Source organism: Malus domestica, chromosome 02, assembly GCF_042453785.1.
Source record: "Malus domestica chromosome 02, GDT2T_hap1".
NCBI lineage: Eukaryota > Viridiplantae > Streptophyta > Magnoliopsida > Rosales > Rosaceae > Malus > Malus domestica.
Genome location: NC_091662.1, coordinates 3,830,040 through 3,850,771, shown reverse-complemented (window position 1 = coordinate 3,850,771; position 20,732 = coordinate 3,830,040). Strand labels below are relative to the sequence as shown.

Sequence of the window (20,732 nt, the reverse complement as noted above, 5' to 3'; positions counted from 1 at the left end):
AAAAGTTGATATGAATATAAATGCAGACTTCCAATATGATATTTCAACCAACTCATTTGACATGATGAATCCAAACTCTAAACAAGCACATCCAACTTTCAAGGTACACACAAGACGATATTGCATCCAACGGAGAGAATCAAAATCTTGACATTATGAATGTGAAGGTATACATCCATGAAGAGATTCTTCAGTGTGACCGGAACAGAGTTCGGTACGCCACATGTCATTATCCAATTGGAGGGACTCTTAAAAAAAAGGTTTCCATCATCTAAGCTATATGTTTTGCTTCTAACTATTGCGGATACGAAGGAGGCTGGTATGCTGGTGGAGCAGCACTTGCGTAATCATATGGCCCGTAGTTGGTCTGGCCACCATAAGCACCACTACTTCGGAAACCGGCAGCACCCATGCTGTCCCCAGAGTAGTGTTGCGACGGAAGAGCAGCGGGGCTTTGAGCAGGGGGAGCTCCGTATGTTGATCCATATGATGCTACTGTTGGACCATCGTACACACTTTGGCTCGGGTAATTATAAGGACCAGAGTATCTTGTTGCGGGGCTATGCTGTGGAAGAGGATTTGAGTTCCTGCGGGTGGAGGGGTACGCATTGGAAAACTTGGCGGCTTTGGCAGGGCGGGAAGAAGACTGTCCAACCCCTCGGCCACCACCCCCGCCACTGCCGCTGCCACCACCTCGACTGCCACCGTAGGCTCGCTTATTATTATGAGGCCTGCTGGAAGATGCTGATCTCTTCTTCCTTTCTGTCCTGGCCTTCTCCAGATGAGTGGCCCGCTTTCTTAAGTTCTCAAGAGAAAACTCTGATTCAAGCTTGTGGTCTTCTACACATTTGATGATTGCTTTGATGGAATTCAACTCAAATGTGCTCGACTCCTCCTGTAAGATGGACTTCGATTAACAAATCTCCCGAAAGTGTGCAGAAACTCTTCCGATTACACAGTGAAAAACAAAACTCTGTTGGGGAAACTAAAGACAAAAGGAAAGTTACACATACAGCAGCAGCCACACAATTATTGCCATTCTTCAAAATGGTCGCAGCATTCTTTCTGGAGTTCTTGAGATATGACTTGAGCAGAGAAACAGGAGGAAATCTCTCAGTCAAATCAGACTCAGAAGCAAAATATACAGCCTCTATCTCCTTGCCATTCTTCACTAACTCATCAATGACATCTGTACAAATCAGAAATTCATCAAGTATACACAACGGGCAATGCTTACAAAATGAAAATCTAGGCAATCGAGTAATGATGCTGAACCAAATAAGAGGGAAGAAGAACAACGAAATATCTTCTCAAAAGAAACAAATCAGTGGAACAAACACTTAACCAAGTCATACTTAAGTTTCGTTTCATAAATTGGGCAGATGTTCCTAAGCATTAACGTTTTCATGCCTCAATTGTAAACTCATTCTTATTCTATGTACAAGTGGGAGGTACAAACTACAAACAAGCTTTCTTGGTCTCTCACATAAGATTAAGTTTACTATCTGTTATTATCAGTTTTGATGAGGGCAAGGCAAAACTAAGGTACATACCGTACATAATTCTAGCATTTACTATTTAAGCTAAGTATGGAGGTTATCAAATTATCATTGGGAAGCTTAGCTCCTAAAACATATCAATGTCTCTCTGAGTGGAAATTTCTGAAAAGCTGTAAACTCTTCATCATCAAATTTTAGTATGTCAGCTATCCTACATCTCAAATTGTAAGCAAAATAACATACAAGAGGTAAAGCTTTTCACTTTTACACACGCTAAATGATACCCTGATATTACACTCTGAGTGCCCGCAGATTATCAAAATCAACTCAAAACATTAGACATAGAAGTGCTGCTTTCCTAAATCATAAATTCTAAGATTTCATTGGTAACAAAGCAACAGTGAGACTGAAATCTGTCCTACTGGCTTAATAAGTGTCTACATTAACTTAATCTTGGGTTTGCTAGGCTCAGAAAGATTTTTTAAACCGAATCAAATGCAAGCTAAGCTTGAACCGCTAATGGGATCGATACAAGAATCAAACTTGCAGCAACAATCTAGGTTCAAGTTCGATAGGTTATGCCTCGACATGCAAGAAGAAAGACCATTCGAAATAAAAGTTTCTCAACAAGTGGTAGCATAAGTTTTTTGCAAACAAACTGTTGCAACAAAATTGGAATTAATTAAACAAAAACATACCTCCCATTTTCTCTCCGAATTCTAGAGCCCTTGCTAGCTTTGCCATATCCCTCCTCGCTGCGTGCTCCATTACCAACTTCCTAAATAACTCCTCACCGAACTTCTCTTTCAATCGAAACCCAACGAGCATTTGCACAAACATCACCGCCTCCGCAGCCCCCAATGTCCCGCCACCACCGTTTGAATCTCCATCCATCTGCGCCTTCCACGTATCTGCAATCCCCGCCGCTCTCTCCACCATGCTCCTAGAAAACTCCGGCCCTTTCGCGGCAGCATTGGGCTTACCCTCCGGAAACAGAGCCTGAACTAACAGCCCGCATGCCCACCGCTTATCGGTAACCCCGAATTTCTTAGCTTTAGAATCCAAAAAATCTTCCAATGCATCAAGCACCAATCTTGGCGGATCCACCGCCTCCGCAATCGCCTGTACAATCTCTGCCCTGAGCGATATTGATTCCTTCCTCTTCGAAACGATGAACTTCACCAAACCCTGGGAGTCCATTTTCCTGCAAAACGATTTCAGGGTCTCCGGCAAATCCAAATCCCCGGAAACATTCTTCTCCACCTCGGCCAAGGCCGCGGCTTTCTGCTCCTCGATTCGAGCGGCGGCGGAGGACTCGCGCTCCGGGATGGAGGCCTCGCGGTGGTCGAGGGATTGTAAGGTTTCGCGGGAACGGGATTCCAGGGATTGGATTTTGGATTCGAGGGAATGGGAATTCTCGGAAATGGATTTCTGGAGGGAATCAAAGTGGTCGGAGAGGGTTGTGAAAAGCTTGGTAGAGGTGGAGAGAATCGCCCTCTGCGCCTCCAGGTCCTCGAAGAACTTCTGGACTCGGTCCGTCGTGACCACCACTTCGGTCCCCATTGGCGGATATGGTGATGAAACGACGCTGTTCTGAAGTCACTGAATTGGGGATTTTTCGGAAACGAAAACCCTAAACCCTATTTTCTGAAGACGAAGAAGAAGCACAAGATCGATCTCTGCGAGGCGAATCTGAATTTTCTTTCATTCCTTTCGGTTTTCATGTTACATGAAAGTTTGAAACGGTACCGTTTAGTTGCAGAACCCTCCTTCCCTTTTTTTTTTTTTTTCTTTTTTGGTCCAATACCAATATTTGAGTTGGCAATGACTAACATAAAAAGCAAATTCACTTTATATACACTTAGCCAATTCATAACACTAATTATAGTTTGTCATCTTAATTATGAGTACATGTAATACAAGTGACGTGATGCGCTTTTTCACGTGTTATAATTTGAGTGAAATAATAACACTACGTGACTGTGTTCCGAATACACTAAAAATTACTCGCTACATATGAACTTATGAAGTGAGTGTAAACGGATTTTCCCATGTTAAACTTTAGAAAGACACCCTTCTTATCCCATGAGCTGATGAACATTACTATATATATGCATAGACACACAAACAAACACACACACCATACACACACATAGCAACAAAGGATTAAACAATTTCATTTCTACCCCTAAACCATCGATTCATTCTTCCGAAAGATCTTCGAATGATCCACGAAACGCATGGAGAACGAGGGAGATAGGTGATCGTATTCTTCGGGTTCATCTAACATATATAATTGATCAAAATGCTGACAGTAGGTGTAAGGATCACATGAGACTTGCACAGGTGATGGAGAGTCAAAAATCTTCCTCTTTTCTTTCTTCAACTTCACCCGCAACACAAGACTTTCCACCTCAACTTATTGCCGTTCGATCTGCTCTCGGTGTGAATCCCAGGCGATCAATCTCATCATAGTACATTCGCCCGCCCAATCGGATGGTTCTGCAGCCTGAGCTGCACAAATATTTTCTCACATCCATTGCAGCAAAACCTGCAATGCACGTTACTGTGTTATGAAAGTTGCCCTAATTGATAAGAGTGCATATACATACATACATACATACATACATACATACATATATAGCAGTTGTGTTGTAAGTATGGATACCTCATGTGGGTTGGCTAAGCTTTCACGATTCGTTGGAAGACTTTTGTATGCTACGGCATCCTTTGCTTTATGATTATGTAAGATTGTAGCTGTTTGTCCTTGACTTTTGCCTATATAAAAGACTGTTCCAAAAGAACGGCAACAACTGAACTGGGATGTACCCAACTTGTCTCATTTTGATTTACGAAGCAGTCAATAGGGAAAATGAAGTAAAAAGTTGCGAATTAAATGCAATATGCATTGAATGAATCACATATACCAACTTGTGGTTTTTGTGTTGTTGAAGAATATTGGAAGTAGTAGTTGGCTAACTATTTGTGACTCAAATAGTCCACCCTGGATGACTAATAGAAAAGCTCATAGCTCAGTTTGCTGAAGATTTCAGGACCAACCAAATGCTTCATGAGTTCATCTAGAAGAATAAAGTAATTAACATGTGTTTATTAAACTATAATCCGGATTAGGTGGATCCTAATCATCTCATTGTAAGGGTCATGCAATTATCATGTGGGTGGATCATAACATAGACAAGGTTTCGAAACCTGAAGCTAGCGTACTCCTACCCATCTCTACATCCACTCTCACCACTAGGCTAACCCCAGAAGGGGGTTCAGAGAGTTGTCTCAGCTTGTATCAAGAGACAAAATTATCCTATTTTACTTCTTACACGTTCTTATTAATTTTTTTACCATTAATCTTCTTTAATTCATTTGATCCGACAATGAAAATTAAAAAAATGTGTGAAAGGTAAAACAAGCGTGTGTATACACTACCCTAAGTGGTATTGGCACATGAGGAACCCCAATGGAAACTGGAAAAGCAAAATCTCAGGCCATGGATGAGTCAATTTTTCAATTTTCATTACTTCTGTTTCATAATAAATATTACAATTCCTTTACACACAAACACTTTTGGGAGGGTGACACACTTGTGTCCCAAATGCCTTCCAAGAGTTTCTTTTTTTCTTAAACTTGAACTCTCCCCCAAGAGGTTATGTTTTTTTCTCTTCAAATTGGAGAATTCCATCCCTTCTACAACCAAAATACAACATACCAAGAGTACAAACTTCTCCGTCTTTGAACTACCTCCGATAAGCACGAATGGCGGTACATTTTAGTTCCCCTACTCATACGTTCTCAATGAAAGCATTTTTGCCTCCTCTACATGGTACAGAACTTTCTGTATCGTCGAGAAGGCTAGACAAAAGGTGCAATCCGCCGAGAAGTACATAATGCCGCCTTGGTGTCGCTGTAAAATCCCATGTTACCGAAAAATGTTAAGAGATTGTTGCTTATCGAAATAATACTTAAAAAACTGGATGGAGGTGATTTGCATCCGAGGTTCAAGCCCACAAATTAAAAGTTTAATGAACTAACACGGGATCTAAAAGCATCATATTATACCTGCATTTAACATCATCATGCAGCTTTTCACCGAACCTGATCCTCAAGACACCGTTCTCCCGTAGCAGATAGATGCAATGTAGAGATTCTTTAACCATTTTTCCTGCCACAGCAAAAATAAACAGTAAATCAACCAGAGGAAAAAATCATGCAGCTAAGGTAATTTAATTCTATTAGGCAGGCAACACCCACTCCCCCCCAATTAGATATATCTCAGCAATTAAAATGTACCTTCACTTGGTAAGTTGGAAAAATCGATGTCCGCAGAGTTTCTTGAGCCACATCTGGTGATTTCTTCTTGGGTACACTAAGTATGAATGCAGCTTGATCCTCCGTAGCCGCAGTGGAGGTAATCCGATATCCGTTCTCCCATCTTCTATGGATTCCTTCACTGGGATACAGGAAATCAAGTTCGACAACCTAGCAAGACAGCACATAGGACGCAATTAGTTTCTGCACTGTTTCACCTGAAACGGAACATTACAACCGGAGTTCCTAAATTGGTATACCTGACCAGAATAACCTGCATTTCGGGACATGACAATACCCCATCTGCTACCTGCAGTAGTCATGGAGGTAACAGAGAAACCTTCTTTCCACTTCTTATTAATCCATTTGAAAGGGAACACATCACTGACTTTGTAGGATTGTTGAGTATAAGGAACACCTGCAATGGGAAGAGAGCAGAAAAATTAGGAATTAGCTATTAGAAAAGAACAGCTCAACCAAGTCAGAAAGACAATTCGATGAGATATATCCTGCAGATCAATGCTTAAGGTAGGGGGAAAGATAAGTGACTGCACTGCAGAAACCAAGCCCCAGCCACACCGCCAAAGACAATAGGAAGCTCGGTAAACTAGTTTCACTTACCTTGGGACATTACCACCAGAGCACTGCCATTTAATGTGCCAGCAAGTGAAGTAATATAGTAGTTCTTGTCCCATTGTTCCATTATCCATTCCTGGTGGACAATAAGAAATCATCAACTTTCTGGAACAGAAAATAATTAAATGTCAAAGTGAAACTTGATGGGAAGTAGTTTCAAGAATAGCTACCTTGTGCAAGAAAATAGATGATCGTTCATAAACTTGGGATGTGAAGCCAGTCCCAGCATCCATGACGATAGCCCACATATTCACAGATGAAGCGACACAACTAATATACAAACCATCTTCCTTTCCTTTATCAATGTGCTGGTCCAGTCTTTGATCCAAAACATTGTAGTGATACCTGCAGAGAAGCCTTCTTGTTACTCGCTCATACAGGAACAAGAATGTAAAGCCAAGAATAAAGTAACAACAAAGAGAATTTAGATTAAAGGTAAACCGGGAAAGGGGGATTTAGGATGGGTGATTGGCGAGACATTGTCAAGGCTTCTCTACCTTGCCGATGATAAGTAAAGTAAGAAAACCTGAAAGGGATTTATGTTCCTTTCACAGAAACTACCTTTGTTTCATTGATGATCTGGTATTATAGACCGAGATCCACTGAGTAGCTGGACTACCTTGGCGAACTTTTTTCTTAGGCTGCTCATCATCTACTGAGTCAACAGGCAATCTTCCCCTTTTTTGACCCGCCTATATTGCATAAAAATTAAATAAATAATTGAACTGGCCAGAAACTTAAAATTTATCAACAGATTATAACATGAGCAACCACCTTTGCAGCTCCATCAGTTCTGATAGGTCGCAGAGAGGCAATTGTGCCAATGCTGTTATCAAAAAGGGAAATAAGCTTCAAGTAATTTGGTTCTTCATCAAATTTCATATTGGTAACCATCTCAAGAAACTGTTGAAAAGGGGGAGGGCATAAGCTGCATAGCGTCTCAGCAGAAGTTGCCATCTTCTTCTTGCAAACAAGAAAACCTTTGTTCTCTCCCTGCAGCCCCAAACTCCAGGTTAGCATTTGTAAACAGAAATAGGCCATCCAGCTGGAATGGTAATGCATAGTGAAATACCGAATGAACTTACATTGTAGCCTTGCCAGGGAAGCTTTCCTCTAAGGAGAAATATTAGGGTATAAGCTAACGATTCAAGGTCATCCCTTCGGCTCCCTGTCCTTCCTAAATGAGCGTGTACACTTGCATAACGTACAGTTCCCCTTTTAAAGATATCAGATACATTAGGCCACTTCAGATCATGAGTGAATTTCAGATAAGGAAAATTCTTCTAAAGGACTTGTAATCTAATGATCAGACTGAAATAATGCTCATTACTACAACTAAGTGACATGTGCAATTGGTCAATTGTCCTATTTTCTGAAATGCTTCTTAGATTATATTCACTTCCCAATCTAATAAAACCCCTCTAAAGCAATTGTTTTTCTCATGATACTTAAAAGATAACAATTTTTATTTCTCCCCTCAATCCCTCCTAACCATCTTGTAACTGACCATCCAACGCACACACCATGGTCAAGGTTGTAGTTACCTGAAAACATCAGGTTTTTGGTCATAATCAACATGACGTCCAGAAGACCCATCTCTCCATCTGGAAGCTGAGGAAGAAAAACGTACAAGAATAGTCACAAGTTGTTCAAAATTCCCATGACATGAATACACAGAAGCACATTCAACTGTGGTCTAAGAGTTTTTCTTTTCCCAATACTTGTCTAACAAAGAACACATACCCAAACCAAGATCAACAAGATATAACTTCTTCTCATTAGGTGTTCCAGGTAGACCAAGTAAAAAGTTTTCTGGCTTAACATCTCCATGCACAAAACTGCAGTGAAAATCAATAACCATGAACAACGTATGAGACAGAAAAAATTAAAAGAAAAAGAAAGACGGAGAAACTAATTAATATCAAGGCACCCTCTAGTGTGAAGCTGCTGCAGAATAGAGATTGCCTCCACTGCTATACAAGCAACCATCTCTTCAGACAGCCTTTGGAGAAAACAAAAACAGAAACACAAGACCAAAGTGTTAAATATAGCCCATAAACTGAAGGTGCATAATTTTCAGAATATTGACTCTGAAACTTGGAGCATAAAAACAGAAGAGAACAATATAATTTCTTACAACTGATTGCGGGAATTCCAAACATCCCATAAACTTGGGCCTAGCATATCCATGACCTGTATTCACATTAAGGAATCATTATTCATGAATGGAAAGTATTCACAATATTTCCAACATTTGGAAAACCTTCCAAGGAAACAAACATGGATAGACAAGATACTCACTAGGATATAGTACTCTCCCTGTTGACCTTTGTAATGGACGAGGGGAAGCCCATAGCATCCATTAAGAGTACTGTTATAAAAACAATGGTCAGGATACACAGATTAGAGTTTAACTAAAATGAGTATGAAATATTGCATTACCTGTATACTTGCCACTCATAAGGAGGGCCGTGGCTGCAACCTTTACCATTTTTACTTTCAAGCTTCAGAGCAACCTACCATGAACAGGAAATGACCATTAGTATCGCACAACTTCCTCAGAGAATTTACACAGGTATACTAGAGATGCACTGCAAATATGAAACCTCATAGGCATCAGCCCCAGAGCACCCTAAGCCGCCAGTCATCCTTCTTCCCACATAAACTTGTCCAAAACCCCCTTTCCCCAACTTTCTGTCTAGCTTGTACAAGGGAGATTTGCCAACTTGTACCTGAAAAATAAAAAATTTATAGGAATTATATACTATATTAAATGGACAACGCTTCCATAGTAATATACATAAAGCTAATCAGAAAGGTGATAAAATTACTCTGTCCGGAAGTGGACTAGTGCTTCCTTCATCCTCCATAGCAACCAATTTCTGTGCACCTTTCTGATCTACCAACTCGTCGTGAACCGGCGCTAATTCTCTTTCTGGAAAGCCCAAACCTGTATGCCCTTGGCCACCAACCCCAGCACCAAATAGCTTGGAATTCTTAACTTGATTCAGGGCTCTAGACCCTCTACCCCTACCTTTAACAGTCAGAACTGCACTTGAACAAAGAAAGCACGGGGTTAAATGAATTTTACAGAAGATATCAAGAATAGAATGTTGAAGCTATTACCTTTTCCAGCACCAGGCCGCACAGCTGGAACTAGAACAGCAGGATCTTCCTGGACATAATTGATCCTCTTTGAACGTCGAACTCCACTTCTTAAATCTGGCATTCTATATTCATGCAAATAATCTCTACTTTCCTTCTCCAGCCCCAAAAGAATGTTGAAAAATTAAAGCCTTAGATTCAACCTAGCAAACAAAAGACGATAAATCAGATTTTCTCTTGACTTCAGATACTCACCGTACAAAAATTAAATTGACACATAATCATATTAGTAACGTCATTCAACGACATACAAGTGAAAACAAGATCTATAACTCATAAATGCATAATGATTCCAATGACACATGAATTTTCATAGCAGCGACACGTTTTAACTGAACCATCATATATCGCAGAAACAAAATTTGGTTTAAAAGTCCTGGCATTGCAAGTTGATGTCCATCACAAACATAATAGACATTCAAAACTTCACTCAATACAACTACAGCTACATTAGCACCCAAGCACAATTACATTAATTTCCAAAAGCTACAACATCATTGATCTTCATCTGGCCAAAATCCCGATTACCCACGAGTTCAAAGTTCAACCGAACAGTCTTAAATCCCAATCATTCATTCAAACAGAACGACATATAAATCTATAACCACAAAGTAAAATCATCACTGAAATCCTAAACATCTAATCCATAAACCACAAACATCACACAAAAGCGCAAACTTTTAACCCGAAAATCTGCCTATTCGGAAAGCTTTCAGCTCAAATCAATCAAACCCATCTCAAATTTTCCACCCACCAGTTAGATGAATCCAAAAAGCCAAGCAAACACAGCAAGCACAAAATTCCCAGAAAATCAAAATAAAAAAAAAAGAACACCCACATACAGATTCACACAAACCGATGCACTGCAATCGCAAAAACATCAAAACAATCAGAATCAAGGGCAAATTTACGGCATACCCAAATGGCAATACACAGGAAAGTATCGAACTTTATCGAACAAACACGTACCTTTTGATAAAAAGCTCATGACATCGAGAACCCAATAGGATTCTTCCGATGAAAAATGAAGAAAAAAAATGGAGGACTTAACAAAATGGGGTTTGTTTCATGGAAGAGAGGCCATCAAAGAATTTGACGGTGGGTGACTTAGGTGGGTCTGAATGTGTAGAGAGAGAGAGAGAGAGAGAGAGGTGTATCCGCATGGGAAAGACGGTGTAAGCGACCTGGTGCGTGCGATATCGCAAGGGAAGACGTGGAGCGAAGATATTGGTGGAGCAGAGGCCTTATCGTGTACGTTGAGTACTGAATCGTGGCTGTCTTCAAGTACTGTATGTTTTTAGATTTTTGTTTCAGGTGGGGCAGCCGGGCAGGTGCTGAGGTCAGCAAATATTAGCAGTGGTTTAATTCAATTTGAACCGGTTACAAAAGATTTTTTGAAAAAAGTATTTTATTTAAAAATTATCCAAAAAGATTTTTTACCAAGTTTTAACTCGTGTATTTTACCAAACCAAAAAAAGTCACGTGCGTCTTTATTCGATGAATGGGATGTTTCTCGATCTTTGGTGCTTTAATCGTGTCGATTTTGTTGGTTGTTTGGGCCAAAAAATGGGTATAAGAATTAAACTCGCATAGTAAATGCAGACATAATTATTTTATGTTATTGTGTTATAGCGGCAAGCGGCATATATTTTACATTAAGAAAGAAAGTGAGTTCGGTTAAGCTACATAATGCGTAACCTAATTTGTTATCGAATTCGTCATGTACGATATTCGAATCTAAAACATCTTATTTACAAATGAAAAAAATATCATCAGATTATAATACTGAGTAGCAATTATCAAAACAATGTTATCGAAAAAAGAAAAATTATAATGTAAGATAAAAAGGAAAATTTTGAACCACATGATTTTATACTTAAGTATAAGAGTTCCAAAACGACCATGAAAAAGATGTGGAGTCTTCCCGTTCACATTCCTCTCCATGATTGACCCATTTATTTCTTATGTTTTTCTTTTAAGTTTAGAAAGTTTTTGAAAAATTAAAAAGAGGAAAATAGAAAAATTAGGATATTTATTTATGATCCTACAATCGTTTTGAAGACGTACCGTTTTCATAAAATTTAATTGTCCCAATCTCAATTATGATCGGTAAATTCATTATTTACATTTGTTTAATGCAACGTCATTCGTAAAATTGCATATAATATTAAGAAAAATTAACGAAAAGTTCAAAAAAAAATTTAGTTTTAATAAAAAAAAAATGACAAATAAAGGTGGCATGAATAGTATAAGGGAAAGATAAAAATGTAGTTTTTCATTAAAAATGAACAGTATCCCGGAAGTGTTTCGTTAAAACTCTTATATATATATATATATATATATATATATATTTTTTTTTTTTTTTTTTTTTTTTTTTTTTGGTACGGAGGAAGGCAAAGCCCAATAAAAATAATAAAAATAAAAAACTAGGCAGGGACATCTCTCGGAAGGTCCCCGCCAATAATCTCAGAAACTACAAAATTAGTAACAATGGTAGGACTGGAGGAGAAACAAAAACACGAAGATCAAGTCATAAATCATGACCCCAAGTCATCTATGTCGTTAGTTGAGGTATTTTTTTCTCTATAAATATGAGTAACTTCGCATCTTCAATTTCTCTTGATGGCTTATTTACAGTCTTTTATGAGGTTATAGAGCGGGTGCAAACTAAAATAGTTTGTTGGATCCAAGTGACATCAGCACAAGAGTCACATTGAAGAATCAGATCCTTGCATTCCTCATCTAAGCCATATAGAGAAACCCATGTAAACACCCTAAAGTTCAGCTTCCATGATGGTTCCTCAGCCGACGTTTGCAACAAAGTCTTCTATCTATTCCCCTTCAGTCTTACGAAGCAAACCTCCAACAATTATTAAATCGGGATGATAAATTTTAGACTAGAGAAAATTCAAATACAATTTTTTTTAATATAATTGATAGTGCGCTTCCAACTTTTCAATTATAGTTAATGAAATAAGTTGCACAGTTTTGTGATAAGTTAGGTTGTATGTGGTTTAGGATTGTGGGAATGTTAGTTCAGTTTACCATTTTGTTCAACCAATAATTGACATGACGTTTCATTTGTTGTCTTATGTTCGATTCTTGTCAAAGGCTAATTTGAACCACATTAGTGATAGACCATTGTGAGGCTTAAGTCATCTTCAACTGAAGGAGGGCCAAAGGGCTCCCTTTAGTCCTATAGCCCCCAATAAATTACATTTTAATGAACAGTATTATACCATATTTTATACCATCTCCAATCGAGGGGGCTAAAGGGTTATAGGCCAAGCATAGCCCTTTAACAAAAAACAATCTCCAACTGGAGGGCCAAAGAGTCATAGGCCAAACATAATTTATTATTTTAATTGAATAAATATGGTTAATTAAATTAAACTACCACATTAAAATAAGGTTTTCGAACATATTTTGAGTGTCACTTTTCGCCAAATGAATAAGCCTCTGGATTTCTTATCTTTATATAATCTCAATAATTTTTTGGATAGGATTTCGAATGACACGTGTCGCTAACGTGAGTAACTCTCTAGATTTTTTATCTTTATGTAATCTTAATAATTTTTTAATAGAATTTCGAGTGACATGTGTTGCTAGCTGACATCATGCTGACGCCAAATAGCCATTGACATTCAAATGAGCTGAGCTGGAGGGCTGTCAAAATGTCAAACCTGACATTGTGGCATTGGAGGCTGGCAAAATGTGCTTGAGGCCTGGGCTGGAAGGCTGGCTGGTTGGAAGTGGTTAGCCCACTGGCCTGATTTTGGGGGCTTTGGCCTGGTAGGGCCCACAAGCCCTTTAGCCTAGCCCTCGGCTGGTAACGGTTTTCGTATCTTTCCGAGCTATTTTTAGTCCTATGGCCCTTTGGCGAGGTCGGTTGGAGATGACCTTAGACTACCCCTCCCTTAGTGTAGATAATGTTGTTTGTTAAAAAAAAAAAAAAAATATATATATATATATATATCGACATGATGGTGTTTATTTTCCACTTATAACACGTGTAATTATCCGTAACCAATTGCAAATGTATCAAATTTTAACTCCTTCTCAAAACAACTCTCCCTTATCACATTACAACGGATTAGTAAAGAACGCCAATTGTGAAAGGAAGCATGTGATCCGACTTCAATTCCTCTCACTAAATTACAGCTTAGTAAAAATTGCCACTAATGGGGGAGGTCTTATTTCTCTGACTTCCAATAATGCAAAGGTTGTATCGTACATATACGTGATGAGTTTGATTATAAGTTAGTTATTGCAAATTACTAATCTCGTATAACTTGTCAAAAATAAATTATTGCCGATTAATTAATCGAATATTAACAAATTTAGTGATTAAATATTGATAATATATCCCTAAATTTTAAGACAGTGATTATTTCGGTAATTGAGATTTGTATTTTCATGATTTTAGCCAATTTTGCCAAAAGAAAAACATGGGCTGAAATTAGTAGTTTGCAAAGTAACAAAGGTAGAGATATGGGCCAGCAAGGCCCAAAGCAATTATCGAGAATTGCGAAGAGGTTGATTATATGAATATTGAGGCCCATTTTTTGCGGTCAGCCAACTCGGTCAACTTAGAAAGTATTTTTAAACAATTAAAAACGCTTTTAAAAAAATGAGCTCTAACGAAAAACTCCTGATAATATTCACTTTAACGAAAAATCATATTTTTACACTACAAAGTTAATCTTGGTACTATTCACTTTACTATTTATTTTGTCCTTATCATTAAAACTCAAAGTTTTCAAGTCATTTTCATTAGTTTTCTTTTAAACAAAAGTAGCCTAAAAACGCTTTTTAAAAAATTAGCCTCTTCAACTGTTTTTGAAATTCAAAAAGCACTTCTTTTAAACGCACTTTTAACCATTTAAAACTAATTTTGGGTTCACCAACAACTTGGTCAAAATAAATAAATAAATAAGAAAATCTGTAAGCCGCAACAAACTAAGATAGGGGTGGGCATGATTTGGTTCGGCACAGTTTTGAGTGAAACCGAAATCAAAACTTTTTGTGATTTGGTTTGATGCAGTTTTGAAGCTAAAACCGAAATAAAACCAAACTGTTTGGTTTGGTTTGGTACGATTTTTAAGAAAAAAATGTACATTTTAAAATATACACCTATCTACATAAGACAGTTTCATTTTCTATACAATACATTAATTAATGAACGCATGTTAACGATGAATACATTGAGTGAGGATGTTTTGATAATCTATTTTCGTCTAAAATTAGGATAATATATGCACAAACAAACCTGCAACAACTAGGGGTGGACACTTGGAATAAAAAACCAAAACACGAACTAAATCGGATCACACCGAACGGTTTGATTTTGTGGTTTTGAAACCGAAATGCATTGTAGGGAACGGTTTGATTTCGGTTTTAGCTTTTGAAAACCGCATCAAAATCAATCGCACGAAAATACTAATAAACATTTAATTAGATGTCCATATAAGATGTCATGTTTTAATTGGTTGTTTGTTAGAATTCCATACATTTAGTATCTACTCAACCACACTAGAATATCCTCATTCATCATTTGTTGCATGTTTGTTTGCATCAAGTTTGCTTGCTGCATGTTTGCTTGCTACATATATTGTTGCTACAGGTTTGTTTGTGCATATATTGTCCTAATTTTAGACGGAAATAGATTATCAAAACATTTTCACTCAATGTACTCATTGTTAACATGCGTTCATTAATTAATGTATTGTGTATAAAATAAGAGCATCTTAGGCATAGATAAATGTATATTTTAAAATGTATATTTCTTTCTTGAACACAGAACAAACAAACGGTTTAGTTTCATTTCGGTTTTAACTTCAAAATCGCAAAAAATTTCGGTTTTAGTTTCACTTAAAACTACACCAAACCAAATTGTGCCCACACCTAACAACAACTATATTGCAGCAAACAAACTTGATGCAAGCAAACATGCAGCAAATGATGAGCGATGATATTCTAGTGTTGTTAGGTAGATACTAAATGTATGAAACTATAACACAGCCAATTAAAACATCTAATTAAATGTTTATCAGTTTCACACAGCAAATGATGAATGATGATATTGTAGTGTTGTTAGATACATACTAAATTTCGGTTTCAGTTTCATTTAAAACTACACCAAACCAAATTGTGCCCACACCTAACAGCAACTATATTGCAGCAAAGCAAACTTGATGCAAGCAAACATGCACCAAACCGTTCTCTACAATTCGGTTCGATTTCAAAATCGAAACCGTTCTAAACTGCAAAATCAAATCGTTCGGTGCGGTTCAATTTGATTCGTGTTTTGGTTCAGTTTTCACTTCGAAGTGCCCACCCCTAGACTGAGATCCCCACCCAAACAAAATGAGATCCATAATTCATAAAAATTTATGAGCTAACAATAAATTATATAAATATTTCTACTAAACTGCAGATTTCTCCATCTAACTATATGGAGAAAAATACATACAAAAAAAAAAAAAGAATTTGAATTTTTATAATATCACCAGATCAATAAATGTATACAACAATAATGCTCATTGTGGTTTCTGATTTGGGTTTTTCTCCTCTAAAATATTGAGAAAATCAATCCATCTCTCAGTGCAGGAGGTATGTAATTGCAAGCGCCACCATCATAAGCGTGTAAGCAATTCCCTGATCGATCGCCATGCCTGCAACAATTCGAACCCAGAAAAATTAGACAAAATTATCACAAAACACCCATAAAGTCTGCAACTTTTCAAAATTTTAGACCGACCCAACAAGTTAAAAAAAAAAGAAATTTTGCGTCTTTAGGAAGGAAACTGATGTACTTACCGTCGCTGGTGGGAGAAGGAGCTGGGGCCTCCTGGGCGTAGCCGAGGCTGAGGAGGGCCATGAACATGAACCCGATGATTGGGAGGGCGCAGGATCTGATTGAGTTCATTTTTCGACCGGAGAAATATGAATTAAGAAGAACGTAGGGGAAAATTAAGGAAACTAAGAGGGATTAGACCAAGATCTGTTAGGAGGGTGTGAGATTTTGAGAGGGGATGGTTGGAGGGTGCGGAGATAGATAGCGGTGGTGTATTTATATATGGGGGAGTGGGGAGGGGGTGGGGTTTCTGGAATACGGGAACATGGTGCCATGGTGTGGTGGGCACCATGTGCGGTTTCTTGGAAGGTGGATGAAAGAGAAAAGTAGTGTAAATTGTGGGGGCAAAAGTTGGATTGAAATTCCGATTCGGACAGAAAATTTTTCATTTCGAGTCCGAATATGAATATGGGAACATGGTGTACCGAAATCTTTTTGAATTGGCATCGAAATGTTTGTTTCCGATCAAATTTTACCGAAAATCACCCTTAGTGCGAGACTTCTATTAATTCTCGCAATTTTTAACTGTTATATCTTGATTATTAAATTATTGATAAAAGATTTAACTGTTTTGAATTATTGTATATTACATGTACTAAACCATACTAGAAAGTTTGGCTTGAATTGCTTTTATAATTTTGCTCATAAAAGAATTTCTTAAAAAAGCACCTGGCAAGTGCTTAACTAGAAAATGTTTTTGCGATCGTAAACACTTTCAAATGTTTGTGTTAGGCATTGTTAGAAGTATTTTTTTGTTGTTTAAATACACTTCTAATGTTTTTATAAGCAATTTCAAGCATGTATGCACGATATCGTTGTAACACACACGATTATAATACATTTTATTATGTCATTCAATATGTCATGGTGACATCTTGTAAGAATAAAACATCAGTATTCATTCGTGTAATATATATTATTAATCTGTAGTATCACGGTGGTGCATCCAATTGCCAAAGTGTAAGTATCTCTTTCTTGTTGGTGGGGTTTTGTTTTGGTTTGGAAGGGGACAAGCGAGGAAAAGTATACGCGGGCGTAGGCGACGTGAATATTTTGACTCCGAGTCGGCGGCGTGTTGACTCGGACCCTCATGACTTCAAAAGTTAGGTAGAGAGAAAGAGGATCCCGTTTCAAGGCGGATGGATTTGCGTTTTGGTTAGTAGCCCGCCACACAAGGCTCCACAGCAGGCTTATTACCCACGTGCCCCATGTGTAGGGTTACATTTTTTTTTCTGTTTTTAAATTATTATTTCAGTTTGTAAATAAATAAATTATCGATGACAACTTTTTAAAATAATTGCTTGCAAACTGTACTATAATTTATAGTTTACTAACATTTGTCTACACATTTTTTTAGAAAATAAGAAGGAGAGAGGGAGAAAGAGAGAGAGAACCCGGGGAGGGGGGGGAGGGAATGGGAGGTTTTTGTTTTTGGTTTTTTTTTTAATTTTTTTAATTTATTTTATTTTTTATGTTGGAGATATTTTAATATCACCTGTAGGTGAGGCTTCAATAATAAAATTTGGACCTGTGAAATTACATTATTGCCCATCATTTGTTTTGTGTGATAAAAGACTAAGTTGTATTTTCACCATGTTTTGTTGATAAAAAGGGTTTCATTAATTAGTAGAGATATAGTTTTGGGTATGTGTACAGTTAGGATGATTCTCTTGATCATGAAGCATATATTTCCTTTTATTTTTAAGGATAATTTTTGGCACAACAAGCACATGCAATTTGGAATAATAAACAAAAGAGTATGAAACGAGCTATAAATTCTGATGTCTTAGATTACAATTATGTCGAGCTTAAAATACCTGCTCAAGCATAACATACTTGAGTTTACTAGAGGTGTAGCGTGTATTCACTATTTAAAATATCAATATAGGTGTAAAAATCAATATGGAAATATCAATGAGTAAATCGATATCAGTTGCCTTTGACGGAAATTATGAAATTTTGCGATAAAGTGAGTATATCAACTTATTTAGATTTAGTCAAAATTATAAAAAATTTCTCAAAAAAAAAAACTCCAAAGTTCAAAGTCTGCAATGGTTCGACAAAATTTATGTAGTGAATTGGTTCAATATTCATTATTTTCCTATATCTCGCTGATATAAGGTGAAATTTACATTTCAAACCCCTATTTTCATATCAATCATTAAATTTTGAGATATTTCGACAAAAATATCAATAAGTTCGTGGATATTTTAAACAAAGTGTGTACCAAATCGAAGGTTTACCCTCAACCTTCGACTCTACAAGTGATCGAATCGTACAAGTTTACTTTGTTGTTCCCAAAAAGTGAACTTTCACTTTCAACTTTCATATGAACAAATGTGAATGCATAGTAGGCATACAAGTCAAAGTGATCAAATTGGAAAGTTGGAAGGTCAAAAAACAGAAGGATTCTATGAATTTGAATGAGTCTTAAAACAGATGTCAGCTACTAATCACAGGTTAAGTTAATTACAATTTTTCTTCTAATACAATACGATTACGTGTCATGGAAAAGTTCCTTCTTTGCGTTGAAATCGCGGCTCCCACTCACACCAGCTGTACCATTTGACTGAGACATGCCATCTGTGGCCGTAGGAAGAGTCCATAGGGATAGACCCCAAGAATTCTTCGAGTGAAAGGAAATCATACCAAATTTGGCTTTATATCTACACTTCTAGAATGCACAGATAAGATCATACTCCGTCAAAGTTACAGACCCATTTGGAAATGCTTTTTTCTAAAGTACTTGTGCTCATAAGGTACTTTTTAAGCATGCAAAGCCACGCGAGAACCTGAACCCAGCTTCTGCATGCATGATCAGACTTCAAGTCAAACGGATGCTCTGCTGCCCAACTCGCCAACTCTAAATTCCCATGGATTCTGCATATACTTGTGCTCATTGTGTTCCATGAAGCTACATCCTTGCTTGGCATGCGGTCGAAGACCTTAGCAACAAGATCAATTCGCCCACATTTGGTATAAAAATCCAAAGCGAGTATCGAACAAAGAGATCAGTATCAGAAAGCTTTTCTTACTAAAACTCCACGAAGGAAACAACGTCATGCATCATTCCTCAAGCTTTATTTCAGAAAACAAACTCAGCAGTCAGTAGTTTGAGAAAAACCTACTATAGGTACTGGGAGCTTTTCGTTAAAATGAATAATACATAATTGACTTTTTAGTGTAAAAATGTGGTTTTTCGTTAAAATGAACAATACCGAAAGCTTTTCGTTAAAGTTCCCTATATTATAAGACACCTCATCTCTGACGGAGATGTTAAACACATTTTGAGCAAGATCTAGACAGCCACGCTTTGCGTACATGTCTGTCAAAGCATTATAGACAAACATAATCAGAGGCAGATCCCATGCGAACTGTCACTGCGTGAATTTCTTTTCCAAGACGCCGGGAACCCAAATGAGCCGGACGAAGATTTGTGAAGGTTACAGAGTTGGGAATTTCATCATGAGGTTGCATTTGTCTCACAAGTCCAATGGCCTCCAACTCAAGACTGTTTTGAGCAAAATTAGCAATATATCATAGCATTCCAAGAAACAATATTCCTTTTATCCATCTCTGGGAACACATTAGATGCTTCATTTGACGGCCTGATTTTGGATACAAACAACAACAACAACACTAAAGCCTTATCCCACTAAGTAGAGTCAGATTTATGAATACTAGAACACCACTGCATTGGTTTTGCGCCAAGTCTTCCGTTAAACCACCTTAACCAGTTTTCTCTCATCATCTTATCTGTTTCAATGAGTTGGCAATGGAGATATCTGCTTCAATACCCATTCTTACACTGAAACCATGGAGTTCTTTGCCAACTCCAAAGAATTCTAGTTCAACTAACAATGGTAGCATGCTAGAAATGGTGACAGAAATTGGTTTGACTCCTGCATCAATCATCAACCTAAATTGTATCCGAGGCTTGCAAATTAAGCCCCGTGTATGAAAGACTAGTCATAGCTACATTACAGGAAACCTCATTCTTCTGAATTATATATCTCATCGAAAACTCGTTTTGAAGCCTTCACATTCCTACATTTCCCGTACACATCAACCAATGCATCCAGTAGTCACTAAACGATCCAAACCAACCTTCACAACATAGCCGTGAATCTGGATTGCCATGAACTCATCTTTGAGCAAACCATTAACACACTGATAACAGTAACAACATTTGGCTTACGCACAATTGCCAAATTCATCTATCTGTAGTCTATACTAATCAAGTGCCTCCAAGTAGC

The 20,732-nt window shown here is 37.6% G+C and overlaps 2 protein-coding genes across 2 annotated transcripts; both read right to left on the bottom strand.

Annotated features, from left to right (window-relative positions):
- Window positions 1-120: 120 nt before the first annotated feature.
- Window positions 121-3,325, bottom strand: LOC103449098 (FRIGIDA-like protein 4a). The gene is made up of 3 exons (XM_008388383.4): window positions 2,198-3,325; window positions 1,014-1,189; window positions 121-895 (listed from the first exon to the last, which is right to left on the bottom strand). The coding sequence occupies exons 1-3, from the start codon at window positions 3,060-3,062 to the stop codon at window positions 296-298; spliced, it is 1,641 nt and encodes a 546-aa protein (XP_008386605.2). The 5' UTR covers window positions 3,063-3,325; the 3' UTR covers window positions 121-295.
- A 1,681-nt stretch (window positions 3,326-5,006) lies between these two features.
- Window positions 5,007-10,878, bottom strand: LOC103449090 (casein kinase 1-like protein HD16). The gene is made up of 19 exons (XM_008388371.4): window positions 10,590-10,878; window positions 9,582-9,763; window positions 9,287-9,504; window positions 9,062-9,187; window positions 8,898-8,971; window positions 8,757-8,826; window positions 8,593-8,648; window positions 8,386-8,457; window positions 8,199-8,293; window positions 8,000-8,066; window positions 7,541-7,670; window positions 7,230-7,448; window positions 7,017-7,147; window positions 6,626-6,800; window positions 6,441-6,531; window positions 6,080-6,237; window positions 5,802-5,990; window positions 5,571-5,673; window positions 5,007-5,415 (listed from the first exon to the last, which is right to left on the bottom strand). The coding sequence occupies exons 2-18, from the start codon at window positions 9,682-9,684 to the stop codon at window positions 5,614-5,616; spliced, it is 2,034 nt and encodes a 677-aa protein (XP_008386593.2). The 5' UTR covers window positions 9,685-9,763; window positions 10,590-10,878; the 3' UTR covers window positions 5,007-5,415; window positions 5,571-5,613.
- Between the last annotated feature and the right edge of the window lie 9,854 nt (window positions 10,879-20,732).